Here is a 20851-nt window from a genome sequence, read left to right as displayed (position 1 = left end):
AAGCACCTGACGTTTGTAGCGTTCCTGCTCTCTATGGTATGTCAGCACGATCTCAGGTACGTGTCCGCCTAGGAAGAAATGGGGCGTGGTGCAAGGCTATCGGAGCATGTCCAGTGACAAAGCATCCATAGGCGCCATGAATGCGATATGACATCCTCGACCTGACCATCTCGAGGCTTTCCAGGAACTATTGTTGCCTGAGCAACCCCGTTGGCCGACGTGGCCAATGCCCTATTTCCAAAGCACACCAAGAGATGCACTGCTGTGCTTCTTGCTTCTTGCTTCTGCCAGGCCGGGTTCGCTCAGATATCCGAGGCTAAAATGTGTCCCGAGAAGCGAAACCTTCTTGTCGAGCGCCTACATTGATATCCGTGAAGAGCCAGGGATACACTCCCACACCTTCTTTACAAGCACACAAGTTTCTGGCATGTCTTTCAATTTCGCTTGACCGTTATACTGAATGACCGGGAGTTGCTGACTAGCCTGGAAATTAGGAATACCATGCTAAATGACGCTAACGAGCGGTAATGTTTGGAGCGCCTCCGTCAGCACCGGTGTTCCGCCGTTGTTTCCTTTCACAAGGGACATCGCCTGCGCCTGCCAAGGCGACCGTGATCGCGGATGCTACGGTTGGGCTGCGGAAATGTTGTTTTCGCGGTACTGTTCGATGACGATTCTGGGGACAGGTGCATACGACGCGGTCCCAAGCGTCATACTCTGGAGGAATGAATCCTGTCAGCTTATCTGTGATATTCCAGCCCCACACCGTGGCGTGAAACGTAGCCGAACAAAGAGCTGAGGGCTCTCGCGATCACGTCTGTCTTGCAACGCAGACCAAGTGATATTGCAACAAAAAATTCAACCGTTGAGATACGAATGCGACGCAAGCTGCTGCTACACCTACGCGGTTGGACACTATCGAATGTATGACGTCGAGGGGCTGGTACAGCATGGTCAGATCGAACGATTGAATGGGCAAGACGGTACAAATCGTTGACAGCGTGCATGCGAGCTACTCGAGCTGGCGACAAAACTGAAGAACGAAGACCCCATCAGCATGTTTTAACCTTTAAGACCCAGTTACGCCGCTCAAGACATCATTCATATCAGTCGTTCCCTGAGCCCGGATTTGCATACAGTAAAAGCTGCCCTTATTTCGTAGGCAGTTGGAAGTCTCGGCTCCGACAGGAGAACGCCACAGGTAGGGTGCAGAGATGCATTGAGCGTGTTAAAAGCAAAGGAAGCGAGTTCTCTACATCGTGTTGCTGTATCAAGGCGATCATACCAGAACGGTTGAGCAGACATCACCCGCACAAAGAGCTCTATCTCGCTATCGGGAAAGAAGCCCTGTCGGCCCTGAGATGCTGGAAAGAGGTACGAACTGGGCCCGGTTTTGCCAACCAAAGAAGTCCATTACGTCCATTCGCTTCGTGCATCTGGATAACGATGATCCTGCGAAGGTACAGACTAAAGAAGCAGCATCGAGTGCCGAGAACAAAGTCCCGAAGCGTTGTACACCGCATCTCTCAAGCAGGAATGGACTCCATCGGATGAAGAAAACGCCCGCAGTCGCCTTCAGTACTACAACTGCTCCATCGCCCAAGGTGCGATGGGGGTTGATAGACTTCTGATTTTACGCGAAGATTGACTTGCTCATGGTGTGGGGTGACGTGGGGGCCGGCAAATACTAAGCTTCCATTGTTGGGTGTTTTCATAGAGGCAGTTAGCTTAACAGTGGGAAAAGATGGTTGTTCAGACTTACGGTATCTTCGATTCGCGTGTCTGTAACTCGTACGAGAACGATCACGGAGTATAATAATAGGTTTGCGGTAAGAAGGACATGAGGACGTTCGGGGGAGGGCCTAAAGGAGATGATTGCCTTATAGCGTGATCAAAACCTACCGAAAGTCCAGGTCTGCGCAGCAATATTCTTTCCCAGAAGCTAGACAGGAATATCTTTATCCCCAGTGTCCAACGCAAGTCGGAAATAGGTTCAGGAACCTTGATATTCCGTGTTGCGATATACGCCAAGTGGGTGGAGCGCTAAGCTGTCTGAGCCCCAATCAAAAGAATGTTTTGGCCAATCTTCGCGTTGCTTGTAGCCCGCGTGCCTTGTGTTGATACAAAGTTGTACCGAAGTGTAGTCGCGCAGCTTATTATACGCCAATATTCTTCGTTGGTGGGATGCAGTCAGGTTTCTGCTCGAACACTCTCTTTGCGAGAAGAGGAAATGCCTTTCCAGGTACGGGAAAACGGCGAGTTATCGGTCCTCACGTCCGGCGTAACTTTATGTCGCCAGCGTAAAGACAGAAATCAACAGATTTAGTGCCATGATCTTTGGTAAGGCAGCGATTTGAGGAGGTCATACCAGGATAGGCAGGCCTGGTTTATCCCTGAATCCTGCGGGGGATTGGCGAGCGCTCGGCATTCTGCGAGAAGTCCAAAGGATTGCCAGGTCCGTCAGAACCTTGACTGGTATTACGTTTCACCCTTCCCTTCATGGAGAGCATCAACCACGTCGGTTGCTTGTCGGTCGTATAAAAGGAGATTAGGCTCTGGTGCGTCCAAGAAGGTCCTCCGGCGGTTCTGGTAGTCGGACCGTGTGTGAGAGCCCGATGGCACCGGGCACCCTGATAGGATATACTGACCCTCCGGCTTCCTATTTTCCTGCGCGTTCATCGGGCGTAGAGTAGACTTTTCAAACCAAGCAGAAGCTTTTCTGAGAGTGAAAAGATGTCAAATGAAAGATGGTGGGTCGGTTCCTCGGTGAACGGTGCCGTAACCTCGGCGCGATGTTGCACCGCCTCTCGGATCACCGGCTATTCACCCTGCCCCCCGGCAACATGAAGGGGTACGTAGCTTAACACCCACCTCATCAATGCACCCCTCGGTACGCTGCCTAAGTGCTACAATCTCGCACTCTCGCAATGGCCCGCTTACATTAGGCTTCATTGGCCTTGGTGCTATGGGCCGACATATGGCATGGAACCTGTATTTGAAGACGCTGCTTGCCCAGCAAGGACCTCCTCCTTCCCAGGAACCGGAGCCCATCATGTTGTTGTGTGACGCGAACGAAGACGGTGCGAAGAAGTTCATGAATGACTGCATGGAGGCGAAAGCCACGGAAAATGTACTGGGGGGGAGAATGGAATTTATGGAGAGTCCTCGAGCGTGCGTCTCGGCGCGTGTGGTAACCAGAGGTTGAGTGAGCTGATACTTGCGCAGACTTGCAGAACGAGCGAATGTCATATTCACCGCGCTGCCTTCCTCACCCGAAGTTAAGAGTGTGTATCTCGGAGAGAAGGGCATTCTAGCCGGGTTGAACAGAGAAAAGGACCAGCTGTGCGTGGACGCGACTACGTTAGACGTTTCTGTCGCACGGGATGTGTCAAACACAGTACGAGAAGCAGGTGCCGAGATGGTCGATGCGCCGATGTCCGGCGGTATGGGGAATATGATACATTTGCGTAAAGGCTGACACATGATCCTAGGCATCGTCGGCGCGAAAGCCGGGACGTTGTCATTCATGGTAGGAGGCACCGAAGCCGCATTCAATCTAGGTAACTATCCGCACAATCATGGAGTGAGAATTTATGAACCTATCTAGCCGAACCGTATCTTTCGAAAATGGGAAGTCGCGTCATACATTGTGGTGCATCAGGGATGGGGTTGGCGGCAAAGATCTCGAACAAGTCAGTCATCACGGTCCCTTCATCCAGTCACGTCCACTGCTGACCACCCCCGTAGTCTCGTCCTCGGCATCAACCAGATCGCAATCGCCGAGGGCCTCTTACTCGGGACCTCGCTCGGCCTCGAACCCGCTCTGCTGACAGATATCATCAACAGGTCCACAGGGCGAAGTTGGCCGAGCACCGTCAACAATCCCATCCCTGGTGCGCTGAAGCCGCCTGCAAGCCCACCCTGCGAGAGGGGCTATGAAGGCGGGTTCGCGAGCAAGCTGATGTTGAAGGTGCTGGCGCTGCCCTGACACTTGCTGGCGGACGCTGACTAGATGTCTAGGACATGAGTCTGGCAATTCACGCTGCAGAGGACACGGGAGTCCCGCTCCCACTCGGGTCCAAGGCGACAGATGAATATTCCAACGTCGTTCAGGACAACGAGCTGGCACGGAAAGATTTCAGCGTGGTGTACGAGTACTTGCGGCAACGCATGACAGCCAGTCGGGCTGGGACGAGTGAGAAAGCTGATCTAGAATGAGAAAGCTACGTACCGTTCAATCAACAATGTGGTTCTGATCCACCGAGATTGTTTTGGGGTCGGCCGGACGTGAGGTGAATGCTGGCGGATGACCGTACGACCATTCAATGAGCTGTAAGTGAATACGCTACTGTGCTGCGGAGCGGATTCGCGAAACGCTTACTGATTATGGGATTGCTTCGTAAACCAACATAAACCAAGATGCAATGCCGATCTCAACGTCAGACGGCGGCAGGAGAAACGGTGGATTGAAAGTAACGTTATCGATCCTTATCAGCGGAAGTGATCCGATATGATAGCCGGGTTGCTGGCCGATGCTCCGGCTTAACACCACTAGCAGCCTCCCTTTACCGAGCTGTGAGACTCAGCAACCTGTGGTAAAGACTATTCTTTCGGAGGTAGAACGCTTGGAAGTCGAGTTGGAAGTTCACAACCTCCACTTGATCCAAGTCGTCCATGCTGGAACCATGTTGTGCACTGCCCGATATCCAGCGTCGCGGCACTCTCCAGTTGATTGGAGTCACGCTAGTGCGGATTTCGCTTGAGAAGGGAGAGACATGCAGCATTTCATCGGAGGATCGCCATCCTACATCAAAATCCCGAACTTTAACGTCCAAGTGCAAGTGGAGCTAAGAAGGACATCCCCGAATTGGCAGACTGTCGCCGATTGGACAATCTGTGGCATCTCGGAGACCGAAATTGAGCGAAGTTTGTGGGAAAAGGGGCTGGACGTTTCAAGGAGGATTTCGAGCGACGAGCATCAGGACGTCAGGTGAATTCCAAACGGAAGTGCCAAAGTACCGGTTGATTGGCTCGGGGACGAGGGACATGAAAGCAGGATCGTTCGAAAGAGGATAACTCTATGCCCTTTAGGCACACACGTCAAAGAACAAGGATCGAAATTTCATCTTTCTTGTCGAAACTCTCAAGTTGGAAAGATGGGATGTTCGATAAAGAGCCCCGAAGTGGAAATGCAGGACTTTAATGGACACGCACCGCATTGCGAATGGCATGCTTCGAAAAGCATCCGGTCGAGTCGGCGTGCAGGAGAGGGCGCGTCTGCCCACATCAGGCACCTCACACATCGCAACCGCCGACCCAAGGGCATGCTTCTCCCCTGCCTGCCCCCTCACACGCCCCTCTCTTTCTCTTCTCTGTCTTCTCCTCCTATAATTACGTCCTGCATATAAGCGCTTGACCGACTTCTACCTGGATCGACTTTCACTGTTGGACACGTACTTGGTTCGCCCGCATACACAGTATCCTACATTTACGAGTTGGCGTCGATCGTCATCTGTGCCCTAACAACAACAGCCTATATCAGAAGTTTTTCCGGTACCGCAAGCGCCCCTGTATTTGACTCGAACCCGATATCATGTCTGGTACTTCACGCCCTAATGTCCTCATCGTTGGTTCGTCTGATGCATATATATCCCTCCAATGTCCTGACCCGTTGGCCAACCAGGCGGACTCACATCTGTATCGCGCCAATTCGCGCAGTCTCTGTTCCCACCTAATGGACCTCCCCTAGTTGAAGTGCGTTGTTAGACCCCTGATATTAATATACCCTGACCTTCTTCCAGTATCTGCGGATCGTCGACAAATACATGGTACAACCACCGACGACTTACGTCGGTCCAGACTTTCCCCGGCTCGTGAACCGCCCCGATGTGGAGTATTCGCAGAATAACCTCACAATGCCGGAAAGGCTTCCGACAGTGTTTGATCCCCCCAGTAATGGCAGGCCGTGGGATCTTGTATTTGACTTTTTAGGGGAAGTGGTTTTCGATACGAGCGAGCGCGTAAGAATCCGTTTCCCACCGATGTTAGTGGCATATATGCTCATGTGCTAGTAGACACAAATTCTACAGACTTACAGAGCCTCCGTCAACTGCGGTATCGAGGCTGCTCGACGAGGCACTGTAAAGGCTTATGTGCGCCTCACGTGGGGCTTCTATCACTGCACCTGGGACCGGCTGCATACAGAGGATGAGATGCTTGAACCGGATGGCGTGCGGGGGTTATGGTGGCACGAGACGCTGCGGTCACTCGCTGCAATCCCGAAGTACGCGTAACCGTCATCTGCCGTCAGTTAATGAACTGATGAAACACAGCCTGCCTCTCGTGATCATTCGCGCCGGCATCCCGTATGGCCCGTACTGTTCATTCGGAGTCGTCGCGCAGCGTATCCTCATCGGCGAGATTTACAGGTACAAGAAGCGAACCATGCGCTACCTGTGGTCTCCTCAGCTGCGTCTCAACACCGTGCACACGGACGATATCTCCGGTGCATGTTGGAAGGTTGCGATGTGGATCGCTACGGTTGGTCGAAATACAGCCATCGCACAGGCAGGGGTGGCTATGTACTTCGCCAATGATGAAGAAAGGTTCCCACCTGGACTGCCAGGTGTGGTGCCGCCCGATGAGGCACCCAGGGCTGCATTCTTCAACCTGGTCAGATTGACTGTTGCGAAGTTCATTCTCTCTTCTGACATGACATTAGACCGATGGCTCTGACTCTACGCAGATGTCTGTCGGAACAGCAATCGCCTCTGTTTTCGGTATCAGCCTCGGTTTTCGTAAGGTCCCCTCGGATGCTGACATAGAAATACTCGCCGGTACTGTCAACACATGGCACGGCGAAGTCTGGTGGAACCTCTGCCAGAGGAACAATCCCCCGATTGAGTACCCACCCATGCACACATATGTGGAACCACACGACCTGACGGACCAAGCGAGTGCGTGGGATGGACGCAAGTTCAACCACATCGTGCGCTATACGTACAAGCGGCCGCAGTTGACGGCCCAGGCCATCGCGGAGATAGTCAGTCTGTGGAAACGGGAAGGTTCCTTCCCCGTCGTAAATGCCGTTGATCCGTCGTTGTCGTCTGATGAGGAGGACGACGATGACGAGGAAGAACATGACGATGAAGATGAAGCGGCGGAATAATCGATCGAAGGCATTCTCCCGTCAGTCAGTCTCGGCCACGAGCACTATTGTATCATATCACCAGTCTGCGTTGTTCTCTTTCTCATGTCACACGCTTCGCCGCACACCACTAATCAAATCCCACCTCTGTGGATTCCGCTGGTTCTCGTCGCGCTGCTCACCCACTCGTAACGACCGCCGCCATAACCGGACGGTCTGTAATCCTGGCCGGTCTCAACGTACCGCGTCCGATCAACAGCGCGGCACACGTATCATCTCGTGCCCCTCTGGGCAGTAATTCTCGCGCTTCTTCATCTACTCTCAAAACCAAAGAAACCAAATTTGTATTAGAATACATACGAGTCAAGAACAATGAATCTGCTGTCTTTGTACACTGCCGATCCCCAAACGCCTAGGAGTTGTGGTTCGAATAAGGAGCGTGGGTGTTTTGGTTGTCACAGTGATATCTCTATCAATAAATACGATAAACATGCCGGTGGTAGCCAGCAGCATCAAACATGCAACAAGTAATGTAACGACAGGTATCGGTCATCCGGAAGACGAAATCGTATAACAAGATAACGTGTGAAAAGCTGCTTCTGAATATCCCCAGATACCCATCGAGATGGATGATCACTGCTCCTCATGCTCACCCATGACCTTGGCCAGTCTCTCTGATGCCTCATCCGCCTTTGTCTCGATCACTTCAAAGGCCACACCCTTCGCCTTCAAGCGCGCTTTCTCAGGGCCCTTCTTTGTGGCCGCCGATGCAGTGCGTTTCACCTCACTCGCTCCCGCAGTCCAGCCTGTTGCGCGGCCTGAGAACACCTCGGCGCTACGATCAAGCAATACATCTAGATCTTTGTCCGAGATAATCTCGTCTCCCTGGGCGACGATGTTTATCTTCTCCCCTTCCAAAGCGAGCAGGCTAGCCGCCATCTCCGCCAGACTCTCACGCTTCATTTCAATTGTCCCGTCCGGACGGCGGAACTTGCCCTTCGCGATGACGAGCGCCTCGAGCTTGCGCTTCTGAGCGGCACGTTGCAGGATGTTCGTCTCGATGGTATGTGCCGACACGAGCCTGAAGATCAGCACAGGCTTAGTCTGCCCGATTCGGTGCGCGCGGTCTTGAGCCTGTAAATCCATTTGTGGATTCCAATCTTGGTCATAGAAGATGACGGTGTCCGCGGCAACGAGGTTAATGCCGAGGCCGCCTGCACGAGTTGAGAGAAGAAAGAGATGCGGCGCATCTGGCGCATCTCCGCCTTTGTTGAATCGGTCCATCTCGCTGCGCCGCTCTAACGGCGGTGTTGACCCGTCAATGCGGCATATCTCCCAGCCTTTGAACTCCGTCGCCCAGTCTTGGACGATGTCAAGCATCGTCGTGAACTGACTGAATAGGAGAACCTTGTGCTTTTTCTTGAAGAGTGCATCAAGCAAGCGATCGAGAAGAAGCATCTTGCCGCTTGCGCCAACGAGCTCTTCGTTTACGATTTCCTGCCCAGTGTTGGGGTCGACCGGCCATTCGAACAGGAATGGATGTGAACAGACTTTGCGCAGCTGCATGACGCGGTTCTGCAAGTTCATATTCGCGACGGACTTGCCTGCATCGAGTTCAGCCTGTAAGACCAGAAAAAGGTGAGGCAAGCGTACGAGCTTTGGAGAGCATGTATTCTGCCCCAGCTTCCTCCGGTGTCATGTCCTCCGTTTCACCAGATTTTCTTCCACCCTTCTTCTCCCACTCCTGCAGATACTTGTCGTCATTGTCTTCCAGGGCGTGTGCGTAGCTGATCCTCTTCCCTTTTCTCAGCTTGCGCCGATAGCGTTTCCCGTCCGATCCATCTTCGTCCTCGTCTTCCTCAACCGCAGACAACTTGCCGGATTTTCTTCCTGCCTCAAGTTTCTTCTCGATTAACCAATCCCTCACATCTCCGCTCGCGATGACCTTGTACAATTCGCTCTGCAGTTGAGTGAGGGGCGCATATAGCACATATTCCTTCTTCGGAGGAAGGTTTATCTCGACATCGGTCTTGAGTCGTCGAAGCAAGAAAGGCTTGAGGATGTCGTGTAGGGAGTTGACAATCTGGGCGGTTTGCTCGGATGTCAGTTGGGCAGCAGACTCAGATTCAGAGGGCGCGGAGGTGATCTCGTCGAAGTCGAACCTGTGCGGTAATTAGTCACGTCGTAAATATCGCGTGAGATAGGTACCATTGTTGGAAGGCAACCAGATCGTCGAAGATAGTGGGCAGGATGAAATTGAGCAGACTCCACAATTCGGCGAGATTATTCTAGGAAGAACGTTAACGATTCACTCTTGGGCTATTCATAACAGCACTCACCTGCAAGGGGGTTCCCGTTAGGATCAGTCTGTTATCCGATTTATACTGCCTGATTTCTTTGATGAGCCGGCTCTCCATATTCTTAAGCCTATGACCTTCGTCGACAATGAGATGCCTCCAGTGGAACGAGCCCAAGAACGCCTTGTCGCGTATAACCATTTCATATGTTGTCACGACGATGGGGAACGTCTCCTCGGTGGTAATCGCTGGCGTTCCGCTTCGGGTGCCTGGGGCTGATTTGCGCCCAGCCGGTTTGAGTAGGCGGTGTTTTTTGGGAGCAGGTCCATCATGGTCTTTGTGTGGAAGGACGAGGGTCGTACGCTGCAACTCGCGGCGCTCCTCAGGCGTACCGTGATACATTATCGCGGGAATCTGAACTGTGTCAGCATCGGTCCTCGCACTGACAAACAATATAGGCATACTGTAGGTGCGAACTTCTTGAATTCATCCACCCAATTGTACATCACGCTCAGAGGGCATACAATGAGGAAAGGGCCCCAAACGCCATGCTCCCTCAGGTGAGCAAGCAATGCAATCACCTGGAGCGTCTTTCCGAGTCCCATCTGCAGACGGCTCATCAGTCATTGAGCATTGTTGGCTGATGAAGCCGACTCACCTCGTCAGCAAGAATTCCATTGAGACCATTCGAATGCAGCGTTACGAGCCAGTTCAGCCCTGCTCGCTGGTACGGTCTGAGGGTAGCCCCAGTGATAAGCTTCGGCTGTTCGATCCATGGTGCCTCGTCGGTTTCCTCTCTGCTCTGAACAGCTGCATCAAGTGTCTATACGCGCATATACTCAGCTTTGGCACATGCGGTACTGTTCAAGACATACCTTCTCATCAATTTCGAATTCATACTCCTCCCTTCCGCGCTTCTTGCTGCCGTCTTTCGCCGGACGCCCGCGCTTCCCGCGCTTCCCGCGCTTCCCTTCCTTTCCTTCTCCAGCCGTTGCAGGCAATTCTTTCTTCGCTCGATCTGCAGATTGCTTCTGCATGATATCGCGCATAATCCCGCTGTACGCGGTGCTCTGCTTGAGCAGGTACTGAAGCCGCGCATAGCGCTTGGGGCCATCCTGTACAAGCTTTCAATATTATCCATTGAAGAAAAGAAAGAAATAAGCGAACCGAATCGACTGTCAAAGGAGGAGGAGGGTCAGGGTACGCAGACTTTCCCTCTAGCTGAGAAGGTATTTCAGGCAAAGGCGTGTCAGGCCCGACGGTGGACACGGCGGATGACTCCATCGTTAAACTCGGCGGCGGTGATAGTGAGGCGGTGGACATCTCCAGCGGCGGATGAAGGACAATTCCGTCGTACAAGTTTAGCAAGAGAGCAAGAGAGCGAATGAGCCAAGAACGAGTGTTGAGGTCGAATAAACCAAAACGGGCGACAGCAGGTGAAGCGGGGAGGATCGCGACGCGACGCACATGACAACATTTCGGGCGCGTCTGTGGCTGTGCCTCCCGTGACGGAAAAGGAGGAAGGCGGGGTTGGGGGCTGATCGACGTCAGGGTGGTGTAAGTCGATGATGAGAGCCAGTCATTACTCCGCTCACATTCCCCAGCCCCTGGAGTGGCACCTACCTGTCCTCCAGGACAAGCCTGCAGGAGAGACATAAAAGCTGGGGGGAGGCCACGGCTGACATGGCTCGTCAAATAAGCCTTCCCCCCTCTCCATCCCTCTCTATACACCAACACCATGTTGCGCGACCGTGACACAGCGACCAAGAAAGCGCTCCATTTTGGTGCGGGAAATATCGGGCGCGGTTTCATAGGACCGCTTCTGGCAAACTCTGGGTACCATGTCATATTCGCGGATGTGGATGAAGATACCATCAACAAGCTAAACGAGGTGGATACATACGGGGTACATATCCTCGATAGTACGTGCACAATCTTTTCCCTTCAAGAAGACATCCTCTCATCATCCGTATCAGAGGATGAACATTTCCGGCACGTTGAACCTATTGGCAATGTCTCGGGCGTGCTTTCACACCAGCCCGATGCACAGTTTTTCACTGCCGACCCTACCGTACACCTCATCACCACCGCCGTTGGGCCCAACGTCCTCCCCAAGATTGCCCCAACTATCGCCGAGGGCCTTTCCCAAAGACGAAAGTCTCACCCGGACGGAGGAATCAACATCATCGCTTGCGAGAACAAGGTCGGCGCAACCGCCATGCTTCGTGACGAGGTGCTCAAGTCCCTTTCTCCTGAAGACGCTGCCTGGGTGAAAGAGCATGTTGGGTTCGCCAACTGTTCGGTTGACCGCATCATCCCACCATTCGATCCGAGCGAGGATCCTGAGGCAGACAACGACCTAGACGTTGGGGTGGAGGGATTCTTCGAATGGGTCGTCGAGTCCCCCGCTCTCAAGGAGCCGAAGCCGCACATCGAGGGAATGCAGCTCACAGCCGACCTGGTTGCGTACGTCGAGCGTAAACTGTACACGCTCAATACCGGGCATGCCACGTGCGCGTACCTTGGGTACCTGAAAGGGTTATCGACAATCGATGTGGCTATCTTAGATCCCGATATTCGGCGAGCCGTCGAAGGGGCTCTGGAGCAGTCCGGCGCAGCGCTGATCAAGAAGCACGATTTCAATGTGAAAGAACATCAGGCGTACAAACAGAAGATTCTAGAGAGGTTCGAGAATCCCGCCTTGAAGGACAGCACGGACCGAGTTGGCCGCCAACCGATGCGAAAGCTGGGCAAGCAGGACAGACTCGTAGGGCCGGCTATGATGTGCCGTGAACTTGAACTTCCGAACGACTGGCTGCTGAATGCCGTGGCTGCTTGTCTCCTGTATGATGTTGAGGATGACGAGCAGGCCAAGGAACTCACAGGAATGATTGCAGAAGATGGGGTAATCAAAGTTGTGCGGGAGCTGACGGGACTGACCATGGATGAGGTCAGCACGGTGGAGCGCAAGTATGAGGAACTGAAGAAATGGAAAAAGCAATCGGGTCGCTTGGAAACGGCGTTCTTTTTCCGAGAAGGTGCATGTGTTTGAAAATATCCCTACCTGTACATTAATACTCGAATGTATAACGTTTTTGTTCATCATGTCGGGCTTCTTCCATTAATTCAGAATAGTTGATTCCTTCAGGTTGAAAAAGTCAAGCGAATAGTATTGAGTTACCATCTACGGCATCCGCATTGATACGCCCGCGTGATCTTCATTCAGCACAGCTTAAGTTGATCTTCGGGTCGCACCCTTGTTTTCCGCAAGATTCTATTTCTCTACATTGTCGTGTAATACTCAATTACTCGCGATTACGCTCAATGGACTCGTGCAAGTGCTTTAGAGCGCTATTGGAGGAGAACATTTTGGCGTGCGGATCGGGATCAAGGAACCCGAGGTTCGTCTCATCATTCATCGTCCCAGGACAGAAGTCGTGACTAAGAAAGCCTTTCGAAAGTGTCTGCCTTCTTCTATCTTATAACGGCCATGAGCCAAATCACGACACATACTGCACAGCGTTGCGAATACTGAACACCATTCTATTGTTTTGAATGACAGCGACTGGCCTGGTATTGGTTCTTGCCTCGAGGCCGAGTGTATGCGAGCTTTTCAAGGCAATATTCTCTCCGCATGCGCGTTGAGCGATTTCGTTATATAAGTGTGCAAGAGAGCTTCTGGCGGGCCGTCTTGAAATATCCCCTCCCGCCTGCTCGCGTTCGATCATCCTCTCGTACCCCCCAATAACGCGACGATGTCGACCCCGGAAGTTGAGAAAGCACCCTCAGCGGAAGACGAGGGTCGGATCTCGAAGGATGTCGAGGCTCACATTTCCGTCAGGCTCGACGATGGAGATGAAGCCCTCAAGATCGTTCTGGAAGAAGAGGGGAGCGTGAGCATGACTCCGGAAGAAGAGGCAGCGCTCTTGCGGAAGATCGACTGGCACATACTCCCATTGCTCTGTATTGTGTACGGTTTGGTGCGTACCTTTCCGATTTCAATGCATGAACATATCTGATTCAACGTGCGCAGCAATACTGGGATAAGACGACCCTCTCATACAGCTCCATCATGGGAATCCAGACGGCGACCCATCTTGTGGGACAGCAATACAGCTGGCTCGGCTCAATCTTCTACTTCGGCTATCTCGCATTTGAGTACCCCACGAATCGTTTGTTGCAACGTCTCCCTTTGGCGAAGTTTACGGCGTTCAACATCGTCGTGTGTATGCACAATCATTGGCTCTGACACCGCCTGATGTCATGCGTAGGTGTGGGGCATTGTCCTTGCGTGCATGGCTGGGACGACCAACTTCGCGGGATTGATGGTTGTTCGCTTCTTTCTTGGCGTCTTCGAGGCTGTATGTGTCCTTTATTTCTTGACCCTTGAGTTGCTCATCACCATTATAGTCCGTCTCACCAGGATTCGCGTTACTCATGTCGCAGTGGTATCGAGTCAACGAGCAGGGAGTCCGCACTGGGCTCTGGTTCTCTTTCAACGGCTTTGCTATCATCTTTGGCGGTCTCGTTGCCTGTGTGTACTGCTTTCGAATGCGCATTTCCCCACGCTTATCTGGTTCACAGATGCACTAGCGAAAGATGATCAGGCCCACGAACTTTCCATTGCGGGCTGGAAAGCCGTCTTCGTTATTGCCGGCTGTTTGACTATCGCCTTTGGCGTGGTTCTATATCTTGTCATGCCAGATTCTCCATTAACCGCACGATGGCTGACGCCCCGGGAGAAGACAATGGTAATAGAGCGCATACGTGGGAACAACCAAGGCGTTGGCAACAAGAAGTTCAAACTTCACCAGTTCATAGAGGCTTTCATGGATATTAAGGTATGTGCCATCACTAAGTATTTGCAATTTCAGCTGATGGCCATCAGACATGGCTGTTCGTGGCTTTCAGTTTGATTGCCGATATACCCAACGGTGGTCTCTCAAAGTAAGTCGTGTAGTTCACCAAAGACCCCGGGCGGCATATTTACTTTTGCTTAGCTTCTTTTCCCTCATCATTACGTCTTTTGGGTGTGAGTGCATCTCAGCTCCAAACAACCTTCCTGCTTATGCTTTACTCCAGTCACAGCGCAACAATCCCTTCTTTACGGGTGCCCGGCCGGTGCTGTTGAGGTCATTACAATTATTGGGTTCTTATGGCTTGGCGATAAGTTTAATGCACGATTGCTCTTCGCGGCTGTCAGCGAAACTAGTAGGCTAGGGTCACCTGGAGCAAATCCTCGTTCTAACGACTTTTTTAGTCTCTCTACTTGGCATCGTCTTGATATACGCCCTTCCGACGAGCATGAAGGTCGGGCGTCTGTTCGGCTATTACTTAACTGGAGCCTCGGCCACCGGCATCGTCACGATTTTGTCCCTCATCTCCAGCAATGTCGCTGGCTACACAAAGAAGACAACTGTCGCAGCCCTGTATCTCATCTTCTACTGTGTCGGCAACCTGATCGGTCCCCAAGTGTTCCAAGCGAAAGATGCACCACGATACACACCTGCTCTCATTACCATTGTCGTCTGCTTTTCACTGTGTATCCTCATTCTCCTTGCAATCTGGTACATCAATCATCGCGAGAACATTCGCCGCGATGAGATGAAGAGCAGAGGAGAATACGTGCATGTACCGAATCAGGAATTCCTGTGAGTTCACATGAGTACTTTACCGATCCAACCTGATCACCTGGTAGTGATCAAACAGACTTGGAAAACAAAGCATTCCGCTATCGGTGCTAATTTGAGGTGCCTTGTTAGAATACGGTATGGATAAGATGTAGTAGTGGTGTGACATTCCTGACTATTTGATACAATTGTGAAGAGTGATAGGCCGAGTGATTTCAATCATACACCGTTAAGCCCGCATAGCTCTTACCCGACAGGACTCTCTTCATCTTGTCGGCAGGCTCTTCTTTCTTTTTTCCAGGTTTTTGAAGCTCAACATCCGCATCATCCCACTGAGCGTCTTGTTCCGCATGCTCCGCCTGAACCGGTTCCGCATCCGCCTCATCCCCCGCCTGCCCGATGAATGCCTTCAACATACTGCCTGAAAACCCACTCATAAGGCTCACACCGCTTTCACTGTTGTTCACCGGCGCCGCGAGCCCCATTCCTTCGTTGTAGCGTCCACCTGCGAGATTCCAGTACACCAGTTCAGGGAGGTCGTATCCTTCACGTTCAAACTCCAGCTTCAAGGTCTGGTGGACCGTCTCCCACGCGCCGTGCAGATTTCGGTGATACTGGGCGGAATCGAACTGCATGTCACTGAATACAAACACGCGTTTGACCATCTGGTCTTTGGCCAGCTTGTGCCGTTTGGCAGTAGGCAGGAGGAGGTAACGGAAGACAGAGGCAAAGTTGGTGTTTTGGCCCCAATCAGCTGTGGACATAGCGCTGGCGATTTCTGCCAATGACGCTGCTGAACCATCCGGGCTCTTTGCCTGTAGCTCGACCAGGTTGGGGTGGGCAGAGAAAGTGATGAACATGTTCTTCCAAGGCGGAGATGCGATTTGAGCAACCAAAATACTCAGGGCAAGAGCGGGAAAGATTGGCTGAACTGAGAGTGATTTATTGAACTGCCCGTTTTTGACGTAGTTGGCAGCAGAGTACACACTGCCCATAGAGCCGGACACGTCACAGACGGCGATGCAGTTATCCAGTGCACCGAGAGAGGTGATGTGCTCCATCATCGAACTCCACTGCGCGTCATAGATACCGCTGTACAACTTGCCAATAGATTCCTTCATGGTGCGCTCATACCGTGCCTTGACCATCTTTCCCATAGCGCGGCGTCCGCTCGCACTTGGACGATATGCCTCTCCCACATCTACGGCATTGCCAACCATGGCGCTGATGAGGATCTCGTGCGGGAGCAGGGAAGAACCGCTGAGGGTACGTGCCCCTTTGCCGACGGCTTCCAGGTGGTGCACGAATCGCTGAGGATCATGGTACCAGAACAGAGACTTGTTGGATGTGAAACACACGGCCGGTACCTGCGGATAGGAGATCTTGTCCCACTTCCCTGGGTGCATCTTGGATTCCGGAACAGCAAGAAAATCGCGCAGTGGGGTGAGAACAAATCGCCTCAACATGTTGCGAGCTTTGATGATTTGCTCCTCCTGGTCTGATGACCCGGGTTGTCCGTGATTTGGGAAGAGGATTTGCGCGATAGCCGATGTCATGAGGAATTGACGATCAAACGTCTTACCCGTCGAAGGTGCCCATTTTCCGGCCAGAGAGATGGTATTGCTCAGCTTCCGAATTTGACTTGCTATGTCGGGGTTTCCGGCACTGGTCTTGCGAAGTCGGACGATTTCGACAAGAGTACTGATGTCATGCGCCAAGACATCCGCAAAAAGACGAGCCACTGTGACGTAGATTGATCGGAACTTGGGATCTGAGTTTAGCTTCTCTTCCAAAGCCAAGCTCATCTTCCGGCGTTGCTCATGACGACGATCTTTGGCTTTTGCTTGCCATTCCTGAAGGTGCATCTGGGCCATTTGTTGAACAAGCTGAGCATGTTCTTCTCGAGCCGCAGGTGAGTCTTCGGCTGGCGTTTCGCGGTCAGCAACGGTCATAGGGTGGTTGCAGTCTGCATGATCTGCTCGGAATACGGGGGCTGGTCCGAAGGCGCTCTTTAGGATGTCCGGAGTCATCTGCGGATTTCCCAGCTGGTCGTGGAAGGCGAGAGAGACGACACTGAGCAGATCTTTCCAACAGCCATGGGATCGCGCCGGGCGCTCAAGGAATTCTTCATTGGATGTCTTGTCTGGCTCTGACTGCATTTCGAGCTTGGCTTGCTCCCATTTTTTCTTTGCGGCAACGTTCCTCGGATCGTCGCATATCTTCGCCACAAGCTGGTCGAGGTTTGCAATAGCAGTGATAGGATGCTCGCGATAAAGCCAACCAAACGCATGGAAGAAGACATTGAGAGCGTTTTTCCCCTCGTGAATGGAGCGCAGATTGAAGATGAGACGGAGTGTCATGCTGGGATCCTGCGCCCATGCCTCGGTCAAGCGATTGTACACCTCCTGCCCTGAAGAGCACTGGGCAATTCCGAAGAATGCATCCAGAACGGCGTCACTTGTGCTGGCATATGCACCTGCGTCGTTTGTGGTCCAAGTGCGATTGTCAGGATCCGTGAACAGCTGTCCCTTGTGGGAGTCGGAGCGCAGAGCATCAGCCAGAGAAATTGTAGCCGATACCTCCGAAGGGGGAACGGAGTCGATAGGTGCAACACGAGTCGAGTGACGTAACTTCGGAATATATTCAGGATCGAGTAGATCATTCAAGATGCTAGTCGGTAGAAGAACGGTGGCAGAAGACTTCGCAGGGTTGCAGTTCGGATTATGCACGGAGGTGGTCGGAGGAAAGGCATCCGCAAGGATTCGGAGGTCGAGAGCGATGGGTTTGGCCATGATGATCGGACTGCGAACAGTTGAAGTGCCTACGGAGGAGAATGGGCGTGGATACTTATAGACAGACACGAGGTGGGCGCTTGGGGCACATCGGAAGCATTGCGACAGGGTTCTGGTCATTATGACTCGCTGCCACCGCACTGTCAGTGTGACTCCAACTCTCGTGATTCGGTAGTCAAGGTACAAATCAATTTGACGCGCTGTATGATCCATTTACACGTCAGGAGAGGGTTATTTTACGTCAGGATTTCTGATAGTCTCACCAAGTAAAGAAATCAAGTGACGGAGAATCTTCCTCGTCCTCTCCTTCCCGAATCAGAGCACATCGTCTAGTATATGTACATGTGAGCCTTCCCCTTCAAGTATCGACCTGTACGGAGTCAAAAGGACTTGAGCTCTGAAGAGACGGTAGATCGTCGCATGTGCTGGAGACTGCAGGTACTCAAACAGGCTGACTCTATTTTCAGGGCCAGTTTCATATGTTCCCGGCACGGGATCTGTCTGTGACACGTGGAAAAGAATGAATTCCTCTTCCTCGGGGCAAGTTCGCGATTCTATTTTCCTCCATAACCCCGCTTCCTAAACAAACTGGATTTCAAAAATACTGTTCGCGTATCCTTCAGATCAAGCAGATGGCGCTCGTCTACTGCGATAATCCTGACATGCTCATTTCGCAAGGCTGGCAACGTCATGCTGCACGACTGCCTCCTGCTGATTTCCATCGACGTTTCTGAGTGGTTCAATCAGCCGATTTATCACCTAGTCGTCAAGACTCAATTACGATATGCTCGCGCTACCATTATGAAAGAATTCCCTTTATTTCCGCGTGGGTGTTCACACGCTGCGTGAAGCCTGCCTTGTGAACAATAGAAATCGGGTCTTCTTCTAGGTTGCCTCGATAGCATCAAGTCGCTTTGGCCTTTCTGACACCAGATAGACCACATAGATCGGGCATTTCCTCCACCCATCCTGCGCTATTTCCGCCATAGCCCGCTTAACAGTCTGCCCACAGCCGAAGGAAACACTCTCCGCTGCGGGGATAGATCGGAGAGAAGTGTCGCGTCTTCCAGAACGACTGGTGTGGCCTCTTCAAATGGTATACGTGTCACACTCTGTAGGTGTAACGCGCTTGCATTAGGCTGTTTGCCGAGATCTGCTGCCCAAGCCCCTGTAACGCCCCTGAAGGCCAAAGGGTTCCCGATGCGGGCTTTATCTGTATTGGCGATACGAATGCAACGAATGTATGCCGACGTTTATTTAGTGATGATCGATAACTCGGAAACCGACTGCATCATGGACGTGGATTGGGCCAAGGCCAGCCTCGTTGTGTCTGAGATGCAGTAAAGCTGCGGACATGTCAGTGATGGCTAACTTCTGGATCAGGTGCGTTTCGTGTGTTCCTTGAAATTCGTCTTCCCTCCGAGCTACTGGATAATGGTGTATTGTAGGATCAGGCGGACTTCTGCTCCTGCTCCGATCTCACATTGACGTCTTTGTGCTCGACTATCAATGCCATTGTTTCTACATCCGGGTACGTCAGTCGATCTCCGACCCTCGACATCTCCCCCAGGCTTCGTCATCGGAACGTGTGGTATGGGCACGGTTTCCGCAAGTCTCCATGCCAGGATTCACTGGTGCACCTCATTGTCTGCGGTATTATGGAGGACGACGATCCTCAAACACATCGAGGATACGTATCACTTTTCTGAATGAGATGATATGTGGGTATTGTTCGATCTCTACTTAAAGGCTGTCTCTAGATCATCTGAGATCCCCAGACTAACCTGGAATTCTTTACCGTTCCGTCCGGTCCGCAAACCTGTCTTCAATCTTTCAGATCATGGTGCTGACCTCCATTCAGCTATCTGAACAACGAGACGAGTCAACGGGCAGACACTACCTGGTACTTTGATGGATCGATTGTACATCGCGTTATATCCCGGAACTCCGCCAGTCTATAAACTCCTTATATACAATCCCGGTGACGATGCCGCAGCAATCGGTACTATTTTCGGCGCCGTGGGAGGCGCCAGGTGGACCTATAAATGCGAGATCAAGACATCATCTCCATTTAGCCGGTTCCTGATTGCCGAGTTTGCAACAAGCGCAGTGAATACACAGTGGATGGATGATATTCTGCGTGGCGTGAGCCTCGCTGGTGTTCGATACACTGAAGAATGGGTCTGGGCGGCCTTAGACCGTCTGCAAGGGCGAGGATTTGGGATTCCGGGTCGTGATGCAGCGAGGCAAAAAGTTCTGCAGTTCCTCGGGAGGCGGCCTTATCCCCAGAGTTCGACGGTTACTGAAGACATACGGGTCTAGGTAGATCAGATGTACTTCGGAGAATATCTGTCGTATTGCCGCGAGTTCTTGTCCTTACAATTTCCTTCAATAGATAGGCCTAGACTTCATGTTTGAAGGGCGATGTTGCGCATCTGTTGGCGTTTGCGTGGGCCATTAAGTCAAAAATCCCTCCATAGTTCTATATATATCCTCTGAGCTGCATCTTGTCCATATCACTGTCCTTGGATATCTCGTATACTCTTCTGGTCCTTGCATATCTTCATATCCTGCGCAGATGTTGTCATACCCTTACCGAACTTTGTGATTTAGACTTGATCATGCAGCAAGATAATCACTTAAGAACAGGCGTCTGCCGATGGGTAAAAGGAAACTGTCTGGACCACTCGCACGTCTTTTATCTCGTCTGGCTGTCCCGCAATCCAGATTTACTTGACGGTCTATCGGGTAGAGAACATTAGACGTTGCTGGCAGGCGAACCAAAACTGCACAGGTGGTAGCGACTCTTTCCAAATCATAACAAGATGTTCGTCAAATAACATCGGGATGACCAGTTGCCCCTTAAACTGATGTACTACATTACGAAGCCCGAGGGAAACGTTCAGCAGTCGACGCTGCAACCTGACCACCTTACACTGATAGTGGGCAAAATCCGGGTGGCCAAAGATTTGACATGACGCGAAG

At 52.1% G+C, this 20851-nt stretch overlaps 6 protein-coding genes across 6 annotated transcripts; 5 read left to right on the top strand and 1 right to left on the bottom strand.

Moving 5' to 3' along the window:
* The first annotated feature begins 463 nt into the window (after nt 1-463).
* On the top strand, nt 464-1016 carry DACRYDRAFT_24485 (uncharacterized protein). The gene has a single exon (XM_040773692.1). It carries the CDS (start codon nt 509-511, stop codon nt 797-799), a length of 291 nt encoding a protein of 96 aa, XP_040625306.1. The 5' UTR covers nt 464-508; the 3' UTR covers nt 800-1016.
* A 1862-nt stretch (nt 1017-2878) lies between these two features.
* Nucleotides 2879-4239, top strand: DACRYDRAFT_101894 (3-hydroxyisobutyrate dehydrogenase; the record flags this gene model as incomplete). Its single annotated transcript, XM_040767594.1, has 6 exons — nt 2879-3171; nt 3226-3443; nt 3492-3560; nt 3608-3692; nt 3748-3970; nt 4021-4239. 6 exons carry the CDS (start codon nt 2879-2881, stop codon nt 4216-4218), a joined length of 1086 nt encoding a protein of 361 aa, XP_040625305.1. The 3' UTR covers nt 4219-4239.
* Nucleotides 4240-5411: 1172 nt separating this feature from the next.
* On the top strand, nt 5412-7498 carry DACRYDRAFT_24484 (uncharacterized protein). Its single transcript, XM_040773691.1, has 6 exons — nt 5412-5630; nt 5684-5754; nt 5802-6020; nt 6075-6283; nt 6333-6672; nt 6722-7498. The coding sequence occupies exons 1-6, from the start codon at nt 5594-5596 to the stop codon at nt 7166-7168; spliced, it is 1323 nt and encodes a 440-aa protein (XP_040625304.1). The 5' UTR covers nt 5412-5593; the 3' UTR covers nt 7169-7498.
* A 110-nt stretch (nt 7499-7608) lies between these two features.
* DACRYDRAFT_101892 (uncharacterized protein) lies at nt 7609-10767 on the bottom strand (the record flags this gene model as incomplete). Its single annotated transcript, XM_040767593.1, has 8 exons — nt 7609-8751; nt 8801-9309; nt 9356-9435; nt 9487-9858; nt 9909-10049; nt 10103-10267; nt 10320-10559; nt 10612-10767. The coding sequence occupies 8 exons, from the start codon at nt 10765-10767 to the stop codon at nt 7781-7783; spliced, it is 2634 nt and encodes an 877-aa protein (XP_040625303.1). The 3' UTR covers nt 7609-7780.
* A 415-nt stretch (nt 10768-11182) lies between these two features.
* Nucleotides 11183-12496, top strand: DACRYDRAFT_118690 (mannitol dehydrogenase domain-containing protein; the record flags this gene model as incomplete). The annotated part of the gene is made up of 2 exons (XM_040770641.1): nt 11183-11366; nt 11421-12496. 2 exons carry the CDS (start codon nt 11183-11185, stop codon nt 12494-12496), a joined length of 1260 nt encoding a protein of 419 aa, XP_040625302.1.
* Nucleotides 12497-13169: 673 nt separating this feature from the next.
* On the top strand, nt 13170-18157 carry DACRYDRAFT_118689 (MFS general substrate transporter). The gene is made up of 11 exons (XM_040770640.1): nt 13170-13424; nt 13478-13666; nt 13716-13805; nt 13855-13978; nt 14029-14285; nt 14333-14391; nt 14445-14476; nt 14527-14655; nt 14705-15095; nt 15143-18066; nt 18130-18157. The coding sequence occupies exons 1-10, from the start codon at nt 13200-13202 to the stop codon at nt 15186-15188; spliced, it is 1542 nt and encodes a 513-aa protein (XP_040625301.1). The 5' UTR covers nt 13170-13199; the 3' UTR covers nt 15189-18066; nt 18130-18157.
* The last annotated feature ends 2694 nt before the right edge of the window (nt 18158-20851 follow it).

The sequence above is a fragment of the Dacryopinax primogenitus genome, assembly GCF_000292625.1.
Source record: "Dacryopinax primogenitus strain DJM-731 SS1 chromosome Unknown DACRYscaffold_19, whole genome shotgun sequence".
NCBI lineage: Eukaryota > Fungi > Basidiomycota > Dacrymycetes > Dacrymycetales > Dacrymycetaceae > Dacryopinax > Dacryopinax primogenitus.
This window is presented reverse-complemented; position numbering and strand designations above follow the sequence as displayed.

What these genes read in the sequence shown, in the direction of transcription:
- DACRYDRAFT_118689 (XM_040770640.1), top strand. Translation starts at nt 13,200, where the DNA reads ATGTCGACCCCGGAAGTTGAGAAAGCACCCTCAGCGGAAGACGAGGGT. An exon ending in CGCGGCTGTCAGCGAAACTA is followed by an intron (nt 14,656 to 14,704) that starts GTAGGCTAGGGT and finishes CGACTTTTTTAG; the next exon opens with TCTCTCTACTTGGCATCGTC. An exon ending in GTACCGAATCAGGAATTCCT is followed by an intron (nt 15,096 to 15,142) that starts GTGAGTTCACAT and finishes ATCACCTGGTAG; the next exon opens with TGATCAAACAGACTTGGAAA.
- DACRYDRAFT_24484 (XM_040773691.1), top strand. Translation starts at nt 5,594, where the DNA reads ATGTCTGGTACTTCACGCCCTAATGTCCTCATCGTTG. An exon ending in TTTTCGATACGAGCGAGCGC is followed by an intron (nt 6,021 to 6,074) that starts GTAAGAATCCGT and finishes ATGTGCTAGTAG; the next exon opens with ACACAAATTCTACAGACTTA. An exon ending in GGGCTGCATTCTTCAACCTG is followed by an intron (nt 6,673 to 6,721) that starts GTCAGATTGACT and finishes ACATGACATTAG; the next exon opens with ACCGATGGCTCTGACTCTAC.
- DACRYDRAFT_24485 (XM_040773692.1), top strand. Translation starts at nt 509, where the DNA reads ATGACGCTAACGAGCGGTAATGTTTGGAGCGCCTCCGTCAGCACCGGT.